Here is a 20,778-nt window from a genome sequence, read left to right on the forward strand (position 1 = left end):
TCTATCAGCATTAATGAAAGTCAGAGGGAGACCAGAGAAATCAATATTGCAAAGCTAGACTTGGTCTTATCTGGGGAAAGAGAAAATGTGCTCTGTTGGGAAGTAATTGTCCCTTCTGCCCTTAATAAAAGAAATCATGCCTTCCTGCAAACTGCAACAGAAAACCAACATCCCTTAATAAATGATGAATGCTTCGGAGCAGAAGATGGGAAGGAAAAATAAAATTTATATACATTAGGTATAAAGTTAAGCTCCAGGCATCATTGCAAAAGCATTGTAGCTCCCACAATATAATAAGGACTAGCATTGCAATTAACAGCTTAAAGGAAGCATTATTATTTGTAGGAATATTAGTTTCAAGTATATATTCTTTGTGTCTTGGAAAACTTTTGCTTAATTATATAAAGCCGAGCAAGCAAGGAAGAGCTGATAGACATAGTCTACGACCTGTTTATCTGAGAATGAAAATGCCCCCTTTTCTTTCACACAGAATCCTATTCCAACATCCAGACTGACACCCTCAGTATGAAGCTGTTGAATTGGACAACACCCTACTGCAAAGGATACTGAAATTGCCAAATCAATCAAATTGGTGGTACCCTTCTGACAATAAAGTTAATTCTCACCATACTTCTGAAGTTCAGGGTACCTTTCCAGTACTATGACTAGCTGCATGTTTCCAGGGTGTATAGAAACCTATGACATGGTCTTCTAAGATGGAGTTTTTTACACTGGGTTCCACGAACCCTGGGGTTCCACAAGGTCTTGAATGGGTCCCGTGGGATGTGGGGGGGGCGGGGAGATTCTCCGTAAGGAACTTAGAGAAAAAATACTCCCTCCACAAGGGACAAAGGCTGAGTCCCTTGAAGAGAGGGTTTTGTTCCCATCAGTCCCTTGCAGAGACTTTTTTCTTCTTCTTTTAGTCACTAAGGTATAGTGGAAAGGGCAGGTCCTGTTAGCTGACTTTCAGAAGCCCCAACTTTCTTGATCAGGGGTTCTGGGAATTTTTGTTTTAACAAACTGGTTCTGCAGCCTGAAGACGTTTGAAACCCCTTGCTGTAATAACCTGATTAGTGGGATACAGTCAACTTTGACCAAACTCTGAATTACTGGCAACCATTTCGGAATGCATTTCAGCAGTGAAATTGTACATGCTAACCTTGTCACATAAACAACAGTGATTTTGCTCCCATCCCATCTTTCCACCTAGTTTATCCTTGCCCATTCATCCTGCACCCTAGATATTCCATAATTTAAGACAAATTATTCCATAGGGAGACTCCTGTTTAAAAGGAATGCTGTTAGAGTTGCATCATTAGGAATTCTGAAAACCTAAAGGATATTTGAGTTTGTTAGGCAGAGGATATGACTCTGTTGTGCACAGATACCTCCTTATATTTTACAGATAAACCAGGAAATTCCATCCAAGTCTATTCAAGTAAATCAGAGTTCATGCCAATGATCTTTATAACAATTTGACATATTTAGAAGTTTTAGGATGAATTCTGATTCCTTTCCTAGGAAAAATTCCTAGGAAATATTCTCCACTGAGAAAAATTGAATTTAACCCCACTTTTTGGCACAAATTAAACACAGCCTAGAGTTCCATTCAGTAATTGGGTTAAAATAAATGTGATGAGATTCACTTTGAAGTTGATGTGTATTTTAAGAGGTCTTCTATTTTTATTCCTTCACCGTTTTTTAAATACAGTCCATTACATAACTTTATTTGTTAGAAGCAGCCTTTGACATTTCACTGTGTAAACTAAATCTGCCGATTGGGAAAGTCAGATTTAACTTTGCACATGTTCAGCCTATTTATTTATCTATACACACATACACACATACACAGAGTTTATTTATTTAAAAATCTGGGGCTACAGAATCATTTCTCTTTCTCCTGAAAACACTACATATGGTAACTCAAGAAACCATGTTGTGCAACCATATTGAACATACTGAAATGACTTGAGGTGAATGGGACTTCCAGAAATAGCGTATACCCTATAGTTTGTCCTTTATTCCAGCTACATGACATTGAAAGTTTTTCTATTAGATTTAGAGGTGCATTTTTTAATGCTATTAATTCTGATTTTGCTAGTAATTTCCTAGCTAGGAACCATTTTTTTTAAAATGTATGGCATTATATTTACACCTTTTCCACCTATGAATGCTTTATTATTCTATGTACCATACAATATTTAATCAAGAGATATTTCATGAGAAATTGAATGATTCCTCAAATACCTATAGATCCATAGAAGAAATTTGTTAGTAATGAGAGCAAGGGATTATAATGCTACTACACTGTGTGCACAATTATTAGGCAAGTGAGTATTTTGACCATATCATCATTTTTATGCATATTTTCCACCTCCAAGCTGTATAAACCTGAATGCTTATTGGATATAAGCGTATCAGGTGATGTGTATTTGTGTAATGAGGGAGGGTGTGGCATAAGGAGATCAACACCCTATATCAAGGTGTGCATAATTATTAGGCAGCAGCTTTTCCTCAGGCAAAATGGGCCAAAAAAGAGATTTAACTGATTCTGAAAAGTCAAAAATTGTAAGAAGTCTTTCAGAGGGATGCAGCACTCTTGAAATTGCTACGGTATTGGGGTGTGACCACAGAACCACAAACGTTTTGTTGCAAACAGTCAACAGGGTCGCAAGAAACGTGTTGAGAAAAAAAGATGCAAATTAACTGCCAAAGATTTGAGAAGAATCAAACGTGAAGCTACCACGAACCCATTATCCTCCAGTGCTGTCATATTCCAGAACTGCAACCTACCTGGAGTGCCCAGAAGTACAAGGTGTTCAGTGCTCACAGACATGGCCAAGGTAAGGAAGGCTGAAACTCGACCACCGCTGAACAAGACACGTAAGTTGAAACGACAAGACTGGGCCAAGAAATATCTGAAGACAGATTTTTCAAAGGTTTATGGACTGATGAGATGAGAATGACTCTTGAGGGACCAGATGGATGGGCCCGTGGCTGGATCAGTAACGGGCACAGAGCTCCACTTCGACTCAGACGCCAGCAAGGTGGAGGTGGGGTACTGGTACGGGCTGGTATTATTAAAGATGAGCTAGTTGGATCTTTTCAGGTTTAAGATGGATTCAAAATCAACTCCCAAACCTACTGCCAGTTTTTAGAAGACACTTCCTTCAAGCAGTGGTACAGGAAAAAGTCTGCATCTTTCAAGAAGACCATGATGTTTATGCAGGACAATGCTCCATCGCATGCATCGAAGTACTCCACTGCGTGGCTAGCCAGTAAAGGCCTCAAAGATGAAAGAATAATGACATGGCCCCCTTCCTCACCTGACCTAAACCCTACTGAGAACTTGTGGGCCCTTCTCAAATGGGAGACTTACGGTGAAGGAAAACAGTACACCTCTCTGATCAGTGTCTGGGAGACTGTGGTTGCTGCTGCACAAAAAGTTGATCATCAACAGATCAAGAAACTGACAGACTCCATGAATGGAAGGCTTATGACTGTTATTGCAAAGAAGGGTGGCTATATTGGTCGCTGATTTTTTGTTTGAAATGTCAGAAATGTTTATTTGTAAATTTTGAGTTATTATTCTCACTTTAACAGATGAAAACAAACGAGATGGGGGAATTTTCGTTTTTCATTTAGTTGCATAATAATTCTGCACACTAATAGTTGCCCAATAATTGTGCACACATAGATATGCTCCTAAGAAAGCCAAAACCTCACTTTTACTTTCTTAAATATTCAGGTTTGAGGTTTATTAACATTTTGGATTGACCGAGAGCACTGTAGCTGTTCAATAATGAAATTCATCCTCAAAAATACAACTTGCCTAATAATTGTGCACGCAGTGTAGAATCTGTTATAAAAAAAGAATCTTCTAATTATGAAAGATCAGGGGATTAAAAATCTTGCTCAAATCCAAATTTCTCTTAGTCCTAAACAATATTCAATAAGCTGATAAAAAATGGGCAATTAATGCTGTTTTGTCTCAACCCATGAGAATGGCTACCAGGCTCTAATATGCAACTTTAAATCAACTTTAACTTCCTAAGTGTGCCTCTTTGCATCTATTATTTCTGCCACCTTCCTTCCTATACAAGACCACTGGATGTTTTATTTCCTCCTTTCCCATACAACTCTAAGTTATTTTTGTGTTTTGATTCTTTCAAGTGGTACAAATGGAACTGTCCCCACCCTAATAATGCTTTAGAATGGGGGTGGGGTGGGGTGGGGAATGGCCTATATTCTCTTTTATTCTATGGGTTAAAAAGAATAAAAATAAACTGTCTGTGCCACTTAAAACCACTGTTAAAAGCTTTTAAAAGAAAGCTCAAATAGACCTGCAGTATTCTTTCCGTGACTTGGAAACATTCCATGAAACACTGGCTAGGTTCCCCTATTACTCTAAGCTACAAAGTTTGGTTTACAAACCAGAATTGCTGGGTTTGCAGAACATGGTGTGCCAAAACTATACAAATCATAGTATGGTTTAGCACAAGACATGAACAGCTACTGACTTCCTTGCTCTTAAGAGTTAAGATTCATAGCTGTACAGGTCTTACAACACAGTTCTGGCATCTTAAGAAAGTACTGCACTTCAAGACACTAGTGTCTGCCAGAGTTGACTGTTTTTGTCCAGAAGAATGACAAACGGAATCTTTTCTTTAAAGATCAGATGTTCACACTTGCTATCTGCATACGGAGATTCAAAGTGCAATTCAGACATTTTATGAAGAACTGTGTCTCAAGTTCTAGTGTAAAGCCAGTCACTTAGGATTTGTTTCAGCTTCAGCCAACTGAATGTAATAGTGTAAATGTAGCTTCAGAGGAACTAAAATATTGGAGAGAGATTTGGAACATAATTGTCTTTCAGGATAAATTTATACACTTTCTTCTCAAATAGAAATACTACTGCTTTTAGTCTTAAACAGCATATTACAGGAAAAAGCAGTTACTATTTACAGTTTTTTTGTCAGCCTGACAGAATAAAGAAATGAACTGAAATCCAAATTAGTGCCATTACCAATATGGCATTATTATGTATCCATATGTGCAAAGGAATGTGCTCTTGAGTTAATACGAAGTTTAGGAAAGCATCCCTCACTTTAAATCATAAAGCCATTATCTACCACTACATAGATGATATTAATCCAGCAATGTTAGGTGTACTGCCTAACACTTAAGATTTTTTCACAAGCATTATCAGCTATGGAGCAATTGTAATTTTGAAAATGTACATACATAATCCAATTTTATGAGGTAACATCAATTTAAGCCACTCAGTTAGTGAAATTGCCACTTAATGGGATACTGGCAACACTGCAGCCAGATCTTTGCACATTTTATGACACTCACTTCAATGAGGAAAGTGTTTGGTATTTTAGCTTACCTTATTAAACTGAATAGAAATTCAAATGGCTTAGTTCCATCTGGACTGATCAATCCTTAATGTGTCTTCAAAACAGCAACAAGCCTGAATTGTTCTCCAGCAACCATTATGACTACCTTTCAAACTGCATCTTCTTCAAAGAGCACAAATGGTTTCAACCAGAGAATGTTTAAATATAACAGATATTAATTCTAAGATGACAATACTTAGCTTAATTTCAAGAGAGTTTCATGTAGTTGAATGACATTTGATAAACTCTATCAAAATATTTGGATACAGTTAGTTCTTGGTTTTAGCAAATTTCTTTGCTTCTTTGAGAAGCATGTCCATATCTTCACTGTCATTGTCTTGAAAATCTGGTTCCCAGTCAGAATCTTCATCAGTAGGATCACACTCTTCCTCCTCTTCATCATCTATAAAACTGTCATTCAAGTTGTATTCATTTGGTTCACCGTCATCATCACTCTCATTCGCAAGAACACTTCTTACTATATAATTTTCAACAATAAAAAAATTAAAACCCTCGGGTGACCAATGCAAAATGATAATGACATACCCCACCTTAAGAACTGAATTATATCATTTCATTCTTGATCTTCAAATAAATTTGGTTTTGCTAGCAATACAGAAACACAGTTTGAACAGGTGAGACAAAGTGTTAGTTATTATTAGAAATTGCATGAAAATGTGTAAACTGGTGGTACCTTGCCTCCTCAATCTAATTAGTGAAACAAGACAACAATTCCACTGGTATCTCATCTTATTTGCTAATGGGTTCACTCCAGCTTCAATGTTCTTCAGTGCAAATCACCCAAATTCTGATTTGGAAAATGTCTATTTGATTTTATCCAGACTTCCAAATAGATTTGAAAATCCATTCTGTATGCGCAAAAGGCAGTTGAATTGGTTGTCATTATTCCAAATTGATGACAACCAATTTGCTCTCTATTTCTTGTGGTCTGGTATTATCAAATGTAATAAATAAATATTTAACTGATGTCATTAGATCATCTAAAACCCCTTTGAACCTTTTTTTTCCTGAATCAAATATTCACACAGTCCAACCAGCCAGTATTTCTTACTAGCGTTCCCAGTAGCCTATAGACAAATTTTACTCTTCTGGAGTAGTGATCTGGTAGTAGGGAGGGCTTGTAGTACTATTTTAAAGTGTTAACTATTAAAGAAATTGATGCTCTGAACACTTGAGTTTAGCAAATAAGGCAAAATCTATACCACATCTTCCTTCTCAACTATTACTGATTTTCAGTAACAAAAAAAAATGCAGCAAAGAGATTTAAAATCATAAGAATTTTTTTTTTGCTAGAATTTGGAAGGAACCTTCCTGATGAAGAATCATGACAGTTAAATAGTATAAAACCTACCTAGGTTCAAAGTGTAGTTTTAATATACTCCATCATTTTATTTGGTATTTTGTATCCTACTACTGTATAAAAACTAAATATTATAACCTATTTAGAATGGCTAGCAGAATGGATTACATTTTTAGAAACACATTCTTCACAGTTAGTATTAGGGCTCTGGAGTACTTCAGGTTTGATCTCCAGATGGGGCTTTGCGCTTTGCAACACCTGAAAACAGCTGTATATTGGGGAGGCAGTGGAACAGCAGCTGCAATGTGATCCCTGGAAATGGCAAAGCTGCTTTAAGGTGTTGTAGACAAGTGCTATGTTCGAACTCCTACATGTTTCAAAGCACAGTTTAGAGCCATGTTTCTCAACCATGTGTGGACTTCAACTCCCAGAATTCCCCAGCCAGCATGGCTGGCTGGGGAATTCTGGGAGTTGAAGTCCACACATCTTCAAATTGTTAAGGTTGAGAAACACTGGTTTAGAGACTGAATCCAAAGGGCTCCACAGCCATAGTTGATATAAATATACATATCAACAGCAGTCTAAATAAAGATTTCAACCTAAATCTCTTTCATTTCAACCTCCATTTTACAAATCATAAACCTGCACGCTACTGAAATAGAATAATTTTGCACTGTACCAATGCTATTGGGACCATACATATTCACATTACAGATGGCAGATTACCAACGTATTTAGAAAGCTGTCATTTAGGTGAGTGGCCCCAAGATACGCATATACTAGCTGGGTTAGTCAAAGGTGTTTTCAATTTTTTTTAACACTTAATTTTCCTTTCCTTTCTCAAGGCACTCTTGAAGAAAAAGAATTACTATATTCAAATATGGTTCCCTTTTCCCAGCATGCCAGTATGTCCTTAGTTTTTTCTCTAAAGAGACATTCAAGTCAGCTATCCTGGAACGAAAACTCCCTTTGCAGCATTCCTAAGAATAGCCTTTTCAATTTCCTCTACCGCAATATATAATGCAGAACTACTGTGGCAGGACTGCAAAGAGACTTTAGCCAGGTCACATAGTTCTTCCAAGCATATTTGGAATGGACTGTGTGAAATGCAAAACATCAATCCTGACTTTTGACAAGCTTTAACCTTCAGAAAAGCACTAGGAAGCAGTCGACAAGGGAGTGAGTTCATCACAATTTTGCCCCAGTACTCCCATTTTATTTTTCATTCATCATTTTGCCTGAAACGATATAGTCGGCAAGAGCAGGCAATCAGAGTGTGATTACATAACCAGTTGTCATCTTCCACTATCATGGAAAAGAGAACCTCTTGCCTGCTCAGTGATGAAACTTAAATCCTCTTTTTTGCATTCTAATGTAATCAACATCTCTTTCAGTCCCTTTAAGTTTTCTGCCCCCTCTACCCTTGCATAAGACTGGCTGCCTCTCTTTTCACTAATGGATCACTGCTTCCTCTACCAGTATTTAAACAGAACATAAAGAAGCATAATTTTTTTTGCTCTTTTTGCCAGCTTTTCAGTTTCAAGAGCAACTCTCCTTTTCCTCCCCTTTGCAGAGTGAAATAAATCATCTCATAGAGTAAATGTTGCCTCTTTGCTTCTTGTCTACCTTTATTTTATTGTTGCTTCTTTGAAGCACCTTCAACAGCTAACTATTGAATTGCTATTACACTTAAAAAATAGTAAAAATAAAACTCATTTCCGGAAAAGCTCTGATTTCATCTCTGTTGAACACTCCATTCTTTGGACAAAGTGATCTGAAGTCACTTGTGTTGTGTTCTTTTTATATAGGGAATGTGTTACTTATGGGGTCAGCTTTATGGTTGGACATAACCCGAATTCAAGTTGCAGAATTCAAGTTGCTATGGATAATTATTTCTCTAGCACAATGGTACATAGCTCTCTTTCTAAAAATCATACCACTGAAAGTAAATTATGTGATTTTTTTTCCATGATGGGTACAGGTTTACAAAATTAGGAAGCAGAAAAAGTGCATTTATCTGGTGATGTCACTGCAACTCCTTTTTCAGCCCTTAGAGTATGCAAATTTTAAAAAGTTTGTCCCACTTCTAGAAAGCATGTGTTCATCCTTACCCTAGAGCTTTTAAGTTAATTCTCCCCCTCTTCAGCCTCAGCCATTTAAGTAATTTACAGACATTTTATAATTGATACCACATGTAATATCAGTGCTGAACATGTTTGGGGGAAATACTAATAACATTCCCATTTCTTCCTTTCCCAATAAATTTATGCAATTTAAAAACAAATGCTATTGGAGATTTGGCTTCCAAATAGCAAGCTACTTTTAAAAAATTGTGTGGAATTCTGGATATTAGGATACATTCCAAGAGATCACTTCTATAATTAAAAAAATAAATGAATCTGTAGCTTAGTCTACAGATCCACAAGAAACATATTAAAAAGGTCACTACTTCACATTAAATTGCTCAAACTATTTGCAATACAAACTGCATGCCAAATCCAAGCATCACATTAAAATAAATTAACCCTTTTTTCTAGGGGAACTGGTAGCTTACAGAAATGTTGATCTGCATGAATAGATTAAAACATTTCATTATTCACATGAGGGAAATGGATACATTTACGAAGGAATTTCTTTAAGGTTGTACACAGGAACAGCACATCCATATAAAGTTAGGATACTAATTTAAGAAAAACGAACTTCTTTTCTAAACTTTATAGGGCCTCTGAACAGTGTCATCTACATAAACACACAAACTAGGATTTCTCCTAGAAGCCATTTTTATTTTCATTCACAATTATGGGTTTAGTCATTTCTATACTAATTTACCTGGGGCAATCAGGTGATCAAAGCTAATTATTGAATCTCCTTATGTTTACTAGTGGTCTGTATCTTGTACATTAAAATGGAGACAAATATTTAGTTTTGATTCAAACAATCGAGTATTCAGAAAACGTGAACTACTGGTAGAAGAGGACCCTTTCACAGAACAGTAGTATTTGAAAATGTACAGAATCCTCACCTTTTCTTGTAACTTTTGATCTCATCTGCCTTCTTTCAGATTCTAGAGAAAGAAAAAGAAATTATTATCAGGAAAACAACCCAAACAACCCCAAATTTTATTAAAACTGAAGAAGGAACCTTTGTTAAAATTCTCCTATTCATCTGCATCCCCTGCGAGGAGTTCCATCCCTTTTCATAGGTCCACCAAACCCCGCAAAGAGGCATTGTAACTTCTTCACATATTTATTTTGGTTCACTGAACAACCAAACGCATTCTGAATCAGGGCTCTTTCAATTTCACTTCTTTTATCCAACAAGCCAATCACCATGCACACATTCAGAGTGATATTTAATCTTTATGAAAGATGTGTCAGTAATTCTTGAAAATTTTATACCTGACTCATACCATAGCCACCTCAGTCTGACCTTCCATTAACTTCAAAAGCAGTTAACTGTAAAGGAGTACTCCTGTTTATGACAGACAGGTCCAAGTGTGCACTCTAAACACTTTACAAAGAAGCAAACCCCCTTCTGTTCATTTGGACTTACTGCAGAGTAAGACTGCATAGGATTTCACTGTAAATAATAAAATTGCTACTTTATCCTCAGTCCAAACCAAATTAAAATTGGAGCACATATGTAAATTTAATTTTTTACATCTTAACTATTGGTTTAAATTTTCACTTTGATTGCATTGAGTTGAGTCTGCTCTTGGGACACCTTGCAAAAGGTGGGAATGGGATTGCCATCCATTTCTTCCATTTATAACCTGAAAGGTTTCTGCACAGGGTAGGGGACTCTCCAAAGCAGTGTGGGAGATTTTTGGAAGCTTAAAGGAAAGAGGAAAACTCTTCCTACTCTTCCCAACAGAAGCCTTTATTAGAACTTGATATCTCTGTAAGTAAAATAAGCTCTTTTTTCATGGAAAGAATATGTTGGACATGTAAGCTATCACAATTATACTATGTTGTATAAAGTGTATTAATTTCACCACGCCTGAAAAATTAAGTAACAAATTTACCTGCTCACATTAAGGGCAAATTTCAGGTATGCAGTATATGGAATACATGTAACTATAACAAGAAGTTGCAGCTGGGATGTAATGATTGCTTTGCAATTGGCACACTGAAATATGGCATTTAAACCATGGGGAGTGATTACAGCTCTTGGCCTGGGTAGCAACAGCCCTTGACTGTTCATACCTGAAAAGAAATTATGCAGACACTTAAATTTGATACTAACACCACTGATTTTTACAGTGATGAGAGGTCTTTTGAAGAAAGCAATTGTTTTGCTTTTATCACAGTTGACAACTAGTTGTTCCTTTCCACATTAGAGGGTAAGAGCTTGAAGGCTCCATCTCAGGCCAGCTTAGGTTCTAAAGCTAATTTTAAGCCAATGAAAGCAAAAGGATGATACCTGAGGGATAATTAATTTTTATTAGAACATGAAAAACAAGACATTGATCAAGCATTGACTACCATTCTCTGAATCCAGCTTACTCTTCCAAGAGCACTTCCAATCAATCAATCAATCAATCATCTATGCACTTGGCTGGAATATAGCTTGCCAGGGATATCCACACAGGTGGAACTAGTAAAAAAGGCAACACGGTAACCATGACCGTGATCAAAGCCCCACCCCTTGTTACATGTATCAATCCACATTAAAAAGGGGCAGGACTTTAATCGCACAGTCATGCTCACCATCTTGACTTATTTGTACCCCTTCCCCACCTGCCAAAGTTGCCCCTGTATCTTGCTTACTATATTCAGCAAGCTGATAGGGCAAGCATTTGCAGGATCTTATCATCTCCTTTTTTATATATTGATACTGTGATATGTTTACTCCAGTCCTGAGAGATCTTGAAGAAAAAAATCTGTATGTGTAAATATATACAGCTAATATATCAGCCATCTTTTATATGGAGTGTAAATGTGTTACTATCATAATTCAATTATATCAAAGCTGTCCAATCTAATATTTAAAATCCCTGTTGCAAACTCTCCAATGTATAGCTAATTCTACACTAAGATTAGAATCTGGTCTAATTTCTGTAGAGACTTGCATGCAGCTTTGCTGCCTGAAGTTTTGGCTCAGATTAGTTTTCATTCACAGTTCCCTGGATTCTTTGACCTTATAAGTTTATGTCATCATGGAAGGCAGTTACTAATCTACAGTAGATTTAAAATGCTACAGCTATCAGCTCAATACTTGACCTCATTTGGCTCTGAGAAAGCTTGGTTAGACCTGAAGCAATAGGCTCTTGACAACAGCATTCAATATATCTTAAATATAACTCTCCACCCTTATCATAACAGGCCAGCTTGTAAGACCCTTTTCCCTTGCCAATTACTAGTTAATAACCTCTACCCAACTCATAGGAAAGTCCTTACATCTGCTTGATTTAATATTCTGCTGGATGGAAAATTTAACAATATTCTCATGCATTCCTTTTGTTTTGCTTGATCATCTGACCTAAAAATACTTCTACTAATTCAAATGTATGGTAGCTCAGAGGGGAACCCTTTTCTTAGCTGGCAGGTCATCTGTGATCTCCAGAATGCTCACCAAATTCTGTTCAAATGACACTTACGTTCAATCCTTAATACCTGTTAATTTTACTAAAAATGTATTTTCATGCATTATTTTAGTGTACAGTCTTTAATAACGTGCAACATGGTTTCTGATTGTTTAATTGATTTATAGTCAAAAACCAAAATCAAACTATCCTGAACTAGAATAAGGAATGTTCAAAACTCCCCAAATCACATCAATTCCCACACTTCCACAGTACTGCCTAGAAACATTCTTTAACACCATATCTTCTTACCAGTTACATTAGGAAAGATCTGTTCTTCACATACATTAGAATAAAAACACTTTACCTGGAGGAGCCGTGTGTTTGTATTCCAACTTGTGCTGTGGATTTTTCCTGCAAGGAAAAAGAGTCAGAGAAGATGAATCTGAGTTTTTCATCTAATAGCCTGAAGCTCTGAATGAAAGGAAAAATGAAATGCAAAGCAAATTATTTTCCTCTTTTTTTCAAAGGTTGGCAAATAAATTATAAACATATTGGAAGTATGATTTTCTTGTTTTCAAAGAAATAACATTTGATCCATCCATTTCCTAGGTTTTACATGCTCTTTCTTCACACATTTGAGTAGACCAGCAATGAGCCTATTATCAAAAATGAAAAACATTGGTAGCAAACAATATGAAGAAATATTGTTGTTGTTTTAAAAAATAGAAAATAGGATGCAGGGAATTTAATAGGAGAGTATGGGTATTGCGAACAGTAATGGTTTGTATGCTGAAACTCTTGGTAAGCATGGCCAGGAATAGTAATTGTCAGGTTTAATAGTCAGGTTAACTCCTGGAGCCCAGTAACTAGGTGTGAAACTTTGAATCTCAAGGGGAGTGGAAGCTTTAGCCTGTCACATCTTGTCTGGTGAAAGTTCCAGGCATTTCTCCATCTGTCACAGGCTCCTACGTTTGAGACTCCTCCTTGAAGTGTAGCTTTGGGAAAAAAATACTGAAATATGTTAGTCTTCTTAGGCATGTGCAGCCAGAGTAAGTGTGCCCAGATGCAAGGAAAGCAACTGCTCTCCCTTGAGTCTTGCTCTCCTCTTGATCAATGGAGGCTCTATAAACAAAGCAGTAGAGAATTTTTTCTTTGCTGGCAAGATACGTGACAGGATTTGTATCTGTGTCTGTGTGTGGGGTGGGGAGGTTATGCCATTCTGACTTACTGTTCTTCAGCTTTGAGGGAAGAGCAAGATATTTGTCCAGTGTAGGTGGTTAAATGACATCTACTGAGGCTTGAACCATTAAACCTAACTCTGCTGAGGGGTCACAAGAGAAGGCCAGTTAGGTGGCTTTTGTACTGAAATCACCATTATGGAATCCAAAGCTGCAGAAGTCACGGTAAGACTTGTAATTCCTACAAAAGTGCTTGGAATCAAGAGGCACAATTCCTTCTGATCTGTTTAGTGAGCTACCAGTAATGAGCAAAAGTCTTAACTGGTTTTTTCTGCTAAACCAGTGAAGCAAAATGAATGCTTATTAGTGGTGGACAATTTGCAGACACACCTGTTGCCATAGGCACCTCAATGCAACAAAATTTCTGCTGCCAAAAAGTCAATAAGAAATTAATCTTCCAGAGATAAAAAGAATCAATAAATTCTCCATGACACTGAAGACAAAAATGGCAAACGAAGAGAAGGATCCAGATGATATTGCTGATATGGCAATCAAAATAAAACTGAAGACAAGAACAAACCCAGTAGTACATACTGCAAAGCATAAGCTTCCAGCTAAAATATTCCAAAGCTTTAGAAAGTTCCATTATTGTCCCATAAAAGAGCATCATCCCAGGTATGTCATATAGAAAAGCCACAACATAAACTCAAAAGTTTTCAAAAGCTTTGAATGGGAGCTGAGCAGTATTTTTTTTAAACCAAAGTATTGGATAATTGGCATTTGCAATACAAGCTGCTAAAAAATGTTTCCCATAGAACAAATGCTTTTAAAGTGTGGCCTACCAAGACTCTTTGTAAAAGATAATTTCTTGCTGCAAACTGTAATTAAAGATGGGACTTGGAACCAAAAGAACTGAAGTATGTAGCAAAACCCCTGTTGGACAATTCACTCAACTGATTTTATCCACCAGGTGTCAAGAATAGTCCTCACAGTGACCCTGCAGATGCTCTACTAATCCCTCCTGACCCAGAAGGGATTAGGTTGCCCTGAACAGGGCCACTGGCCAATACTTGGAGAATGCAATAAGGATGGAGAAATAAGCCTTTTTCGCCACAAGGCAGGTTCTAACAAAGGCTCTCACTTCTGTCTGGCTGGATTCACTCCTGCAGTATTTGATTGCAGCTTCTATAATCTCTACCAGCAACAGGTTGGGTGAACTGTCTAAGCCACTTTTTGCTTTGGTATACATATAATTGTTTCCTGTGGTTTGAAATCTCTTTATTTTAGATTTCATTTCAGGGGTTGTGGTGAACCTTTAATAACCACTTAGATAATCAGATATAATGTTTACCCATGGTTAAAAGTTGAGTCTACACAACTTCCATAAATTTATATGCTACTTTTGAGTCAATCAGTAGAAAGTACACTTGGCAACTCACAATGATGTACTCTGCAAGTGAAATACTTATCATCCAAACTTCAAAATTATACCAAATGATCATTCTTACCTGTAACAAGCAGTTCCATAAGGACATTCAGGCCTATCATCATCAACCTGAGTTACAGCTTCTGGGTCATGATAATCGCTATCACCAGGGTGACTAAATTGCTGGAAATGTATAGGATTCTTTCTGAAATTTAGAAATACTGCATCAACTATCAAGATGTATTACAAATGGACGCAGCTGGGGGAAATTCAACACAACTAATTCAATTAAACTAATGGAAATGAAACAGTTAAAACAAGCTAATACAAACAATAAAAACCAGAAGGAGCATATACAATAGAAACATTTCAATTAAAATTAAAGGCAGCAAGTAGTTTCTTTTTTAACCCCACCGCAATTGGGGTTGGCCAAATGGGGCTGGCCAGTATGAGGGAATTTCATGGAGCAGAGGTCACTATTCAGAATTCCCTATTTTTTACTGCCCTTTACAGATTATTATAACACACAGGAAACTTTCCCTCCTCCATTATTTTGAAAGGGCAGGAGGGACTGCTTTTACTGTCATCTGACTTTTAACTCAAGTGAATGAAAAGCCTTTTCAAAAGAAGAACAAGCTGAAGTTAAGATATTACTTTAGGACTAAGAATCTTCAATTACTGATTAAAATCCAGGCCAAAATCATATTCTTCACTAATTGTAAAACTATTTAAAATAGGATAACTATTACTTTGCTTTGCTATTTTCAGTCTGTCTAGCTTCAAGCTACAACCAGTTGATAGGATGATTCAGCCCTATTTCAGTTCCTTATTTTAAGAGGGGAAGAACAATGACCATTCAATAGTAATGATGATATAACAAAGTGAAAGTGAAGTGATAGTGAAACATAAAATACCTTCCAAAATTCCTAGGGATCAATATAGCATTACTATACAGCCCACAAAAGATTATGAAATATTATATAATGTATGTAATATACATTTATGTCTATGAAAGTTTAGTAATTGCAGTTGGATTATTACATGTGAGATTGCTTGAATGTAACAGAAACACCAGCTAGTGTTACTGCCAGTACTTGAAGTGGTTTATCCAAATTTGTTCTTATTACATCAGTTCTAAAAACTGAACTGACTGACTGACGCTAGCAAAATGCCCCATGAACCTCTACGTTTCAGACACAGTCCAAACATAGTAACATACTACACTGCCAAGCCATCAAAATTCTGGAGTGGGAGAATACACTGTCTCCCATAAAGCTGATGCTAGATAAGCATGAGACAGTGCAAACTGAAAAGGCAGAAAATCTTTACAGAATTACAGAAAGCTCTGTCTAGTTGTGTTCTTGTTCTCGTTTTTTTCCTCTCTCTCTCTTTTTTGCAGCACATATCTGGCAATGCTAGTCCTGGTGAACCCATGAAGAATAGCAACATTTTATGTTTTAAGATTCAGATGAATTCCCCTCTCCTTCCAGCTCTTCAAGCCCTGAGATGTACTTGATGATAGTGGATTTACTATATTTTTACTGCCTGGAGACCAAACCTGACCAAGACACAAAAGCATCAGTCAAAAAATATACTTTTACCACAAGATGTGGTGCTGGCTACCAGTTTGGCTGGCTTCAAAAAAAGGCTTGGACCAATTCATGGAAGTCCTGGGGATCAATAGCTATTAGCCTTGATGGCAGTGTGACTGCCTCTGAAGGCCATCTGCTGGGAGACTAGTAGGCTTCCAGTGAGGTTGGCTGGCCACTGTGAGAACCAACTTCTAGACAAGATGAGCCAGGGGTCCGATCTAACAGAGCACTGTTTATGTTCTTCTATTCTTATATGGTATTACAAGCATGCATATAGATACATATATGAACAGTGTGCCTTCTATGTGATGGGAAAAACTTAAAACTTGGGGCAATGAAAACACAATTTGATATTATACAACTCCCCTAGCCCCTGATTTTGCTCAAGGGTAAATAGTTAAATGTCCGATGTCTATCTTCCAATTGCTTCAATGTACTTTTAGTGTGCAAAGAGAAACAGTTATTCTCTTAAGAGGCATTCTGTCCTTTTCTCCTTGCTACCATTTATTCTAAAAAAATCAAAACCAACTTCGCCTTGAGAGACGTGTTTTTACAGAACTATAGCATTCACAAACAGAAGCTACTTAAGATGCAACCATGTGCGACTAAATACTCTTATTTTTAATGGTGCTATTGTTATGAAGAGACAAACTGTTTTGATAGAGAACTCAAGACAAACTTCACATGCAATTAAATATAGTACCCATAAACAAATAGTAGTAACAACTACACACATTTACCTGGAAGTTATTTTAACAGTTCAGAGACCTCTTTCCTAGCAATAGAATAATGTAAGATAGCTCTAATAGTATAAATAATTTTGATAGGAGCATTAAATCAAATAAAATGGCTACAATATAAATTTGACGTATCCTATTTCTCTTATAACCTTTCAATATCATGGAGTCCTTGGTGCTCTCTGAGCCTTGTTGTTTTCTTGCAGACATTTCATTGCCAGACTAGGCAACATCTTCAGTGCAAAGAGGGAGTGGGCCTTGCTCTCAGTGTATATACTGTGGCTTGCCCTGCTTGTGTTGGTGGGGGTGTTGTTCTCTCCTTGGGAGTTCTTTGATTGGGCTGTTGTTTGCTGCTTGGTTGTCTGAGTTAATAGTTCCTTGATTAGGGTGTATTGTGCTGTTTGATAGTTCATCTGGTGTTAAGTTGTTTTATGTGCTACAGTGATGCCGTGTGGTTGTAACAGTCTGTTGGTGGTTTCTGAGATGTTTCTGGTGTATGGCAGTGTTATCCTTTTCATAGTTTCCATTGGTTGGGTTGTAGTGGGTTGGGTGGTGAGGCACTTTTTGATAAAGTTGAGTGGGTATCCATTTTGTTGGAAGATGCTGTGCAGATGTTCTTTTTCTTTATGTGCTACGGCATCACTGAAGCACATAAACCAACTAAAACTCTTCAAAACATATTAAGCAACCCAAAAGACCCAATAACCCAAGAAGAAGAAACAGGAGTTATTTACAACATACAGTGCAAAGACTGTAACAGCCACTGTGTAGGACAGACAGGCAGAAGACTAGCAGAGCGCATCCATGAACACCAACTAGCAGTCAGACACAATGAGAACTCCTTAATCTCACAACACATGGACAGACTCAACCATAGTTTGAACTGGGAAACTGTGAGCATCCTAAACCAAGCCAAATCCAAAAAATGCCAGAGAATTCCTGGGAGCCTGGCACTCAGACAAAGAAGCCATCAACAGACACATAGAGGTAAACAATATTTACATACCATTCAAAAGAGACAATAGAAAAGCCAAAAGACCAAAAAATCAACACTAGGATTAACACCAGATGAACCATCAAGCAGCACAATATACCCTAATCAAGGAACTATTAATTCAGACAATCAACCAAGCAGCGACCAACAGCCCAATCAAAGAACTCCCAAGGAGAGAACAATACCCCTACCAACACAAGCAGGGCAAGCCCGGTATATAAACTGAGAGCAAGGCCCACTCCCTCTTCGCACTGAAGATGTTGCCTAGTCTGGCAATGAAAAGTCTGCAAGAAAACAACAAGGCTCAGAGAGCACCAAGGGCTCCACAGTTCAACCCTGAGCTACAAATATTTGCTTCGATTGGTATCTTTCAATATCCTTTCAATATATAGACAGCTCCTTCCCATATGTTTATTTATAAAGAAACTCAATCCATTTACAAAAAAACAAGAAGAGAACTATTATATTTACTTATTTTTACATACATACATACATATGAATGCATGCATGCATGCATGCCATTTCTTCTTACCTCCACTCTAAACCTCTGGAGTGGAGGTAGTTTGAACTCTATGCATACTATACTGAACAGATTGTATTTCACTATTACTTATAGAATATAGATATTTTTACAAAACTCCTGAACATTATTTTGCCTATTCATAAACACTGACATCCTTTTTCAATATTATTACAGTTTAGATAAATTATAGTAAAGGTAAAGGTTTCCCTTGACATTAAGTCCAGTCGTGTCCGACTCTAGGGGGCGATGCTCATCTCCATTTCAAAGCCGAAGAGCCGGCGTTTGTCCGTAGACACTTCCGTGGTCATGTGGCCGGCATGACTACACAGAACGCCATTACCTGCCCGCTGAAGCGGTACCTATTAATCTACTCACATTTGCATGTTTTCGAACTGCTAGGCATGGCAGGAGCTGGGACTAGCAATGGGAGCTCACCCTGCCATGCGGATTCGAACCGCCAATCTTCCGATCAGCAAGCTCAGCAGCTCAGCGGTTTAACCCGCAGCGCCACCGAGTCCCTTTAGATAAAATCACCTAAGATGTGCTGTGTAACTGGGATGGTCATCAACACTGAGTAAGCTGTGCATCTCAGTATTTCAACTCTTATCTATCTATCTATTCTGAGTAACAGATCTTGGAATTACATATTAAAATAACTTAGATTTCTGTTTTAAAAATGTGAGAAGAAAAACAGCATTTCTATTACTCAAAGGGAGCAAATGGAAGCAACAAAATCTCAAGTTGTGTGTCTGTTAGTGCCTTATAAAGTTATTTTTGTATTAGCTTAGCAGGGTATTTAACATAAGCAACATACAGTCTGTCTACTGTTTAAGATTTTAAACACAAAGAAGACAGAGAGAGCCTTCATGTCCACAAGTTATATGGTTATGCATCAGGAAGTTGCCATTTAAAAGTTTAACAATTTGATTTTACCTGTAGCAGCTTCTCCCATACTGGCAAGCAATCCTCTGGGGTTTGTTTATGTTAGAACTCTGTTGCGCCTCTTGACTTTCCATTAAATTTGAAGGATCTGTTCCAACAGCCTGATTCAGAGTAGTCTCTTGAATCTCACCCCGATGAAGTAATGATTGGGATGGCTTCTCCTGATAAACTTGCATGGTTTTAGAGCTAACACTCTCCAAATTGTTTCCTCTTGTACTTGTTGTATTTACTTGAGTAGGATGACATGCCTGTCCATCTGGGTTGAGGTTCAGCTCTTCATTATCCAGCTGATTGTTAAATTGCTCTATAGAACTTTCCACTTCCTGAGATATTTTTTTACTTCCATTCTTTGGCATTTTCTTTGCAACATCTTTAATAAATATTCCCTATATATCATGTGAAAATTGGTATGAAATTGTTCAGTAAACAGATTTTAATTTACTGTTGGTGTGAAAATAGAGCTTAATTAAGTTGGATTAATTCATCAGTATACATGACACAACACAATCAAAATTAGACAGATCCCTGCCTCATGCATCTTATGAAGACAATGAAGAACAACTATGAGGACAATGGATGATGGAGAATAAAATATAACAATATTAAGGAAAAATGTGGGAATTAATAGGAGGGTGAAAGTTAGTACCAACTCCATATGGGGGGAATGCTAAAAGAGTGGGCAATGTGGAAATTAGTAGTGTCATGTCAGAGACCAAGACATCTTTGAGCAGCTGATGATAATTAAGTGCAGATAGGGATACAATGGCAACCCGACCTCTCCCCAAAAAAACAGTAGGCAAGAAAGACTTAGATGGTAAAGTTATAAACTTGAGCAAAATATATGGTCTGAATTATGAGAAAGGAGAGTCATATTGGCAGTAGAATCTTGAATTGAGATAAAAAATTAATTTTGATAGAATAGTTATAAAGAGAATTTAGCTCAAGGAACAAATAGAAAAGGGAAGACAATGGAATGATGCAGGTTGCTGACTGAGAAGGTGTTCACATGCAATTTGTAACTGTTCCAAATTAGAAAGTAATTTGGGCTTAATGTTTTTTATGTTATTAAACAAAAGAATTTGTAGAAAATATCCTTCAACTACTGACTGGATGACATTGTTTCCTACCCATATGCT

General features: G+C 37.1%; 1 protein-coding gene across 1 annotated transcript in view; it reads right to left on the reverse strand.

Moving 5' to 3' along the window:
* Window positions 1-4,865: 4,865 nt before the first annotated feature.
* Window positions 4,866-20,778, reverse strand: part of APLF (aprataxin and PNKP like factor) — a 38,969-nt gene continuing 23,056 nt past the window's right edge. The window contains 5 exon segments of the mRNA XM_063316506.1: window positions 4,866-5,880; window positions 9,746-9,787; window positions 12,615-12,661; window positions 14,937-15,059; window positions 19,634-20,028. Of these exon segments, the coding sequence (XP_063172576.1) occupies window positions 5,672-5,880; window positions 9,746-9,787; window positions 12,615-12,661; window positions 14,937-15,059; window positions 19,634-20,028 (816 nt within the window). The 3' untranslated portion in view covers window positions 4,866-5,671.

This window comes from Candoia aspera, chromosome 1, assembly GCF_035149785.1.
Source record: "Candoia aspera isolate rCanAsp1 chromosome 1, rCanAsp1.hap2, whole genome shotgun sequence".
Lineage (NCBI taxonomy): Eukaryota > Metazoa > Chordata > Lepidosauria > Squamata > Boidae > Candoia > Candoia aspera.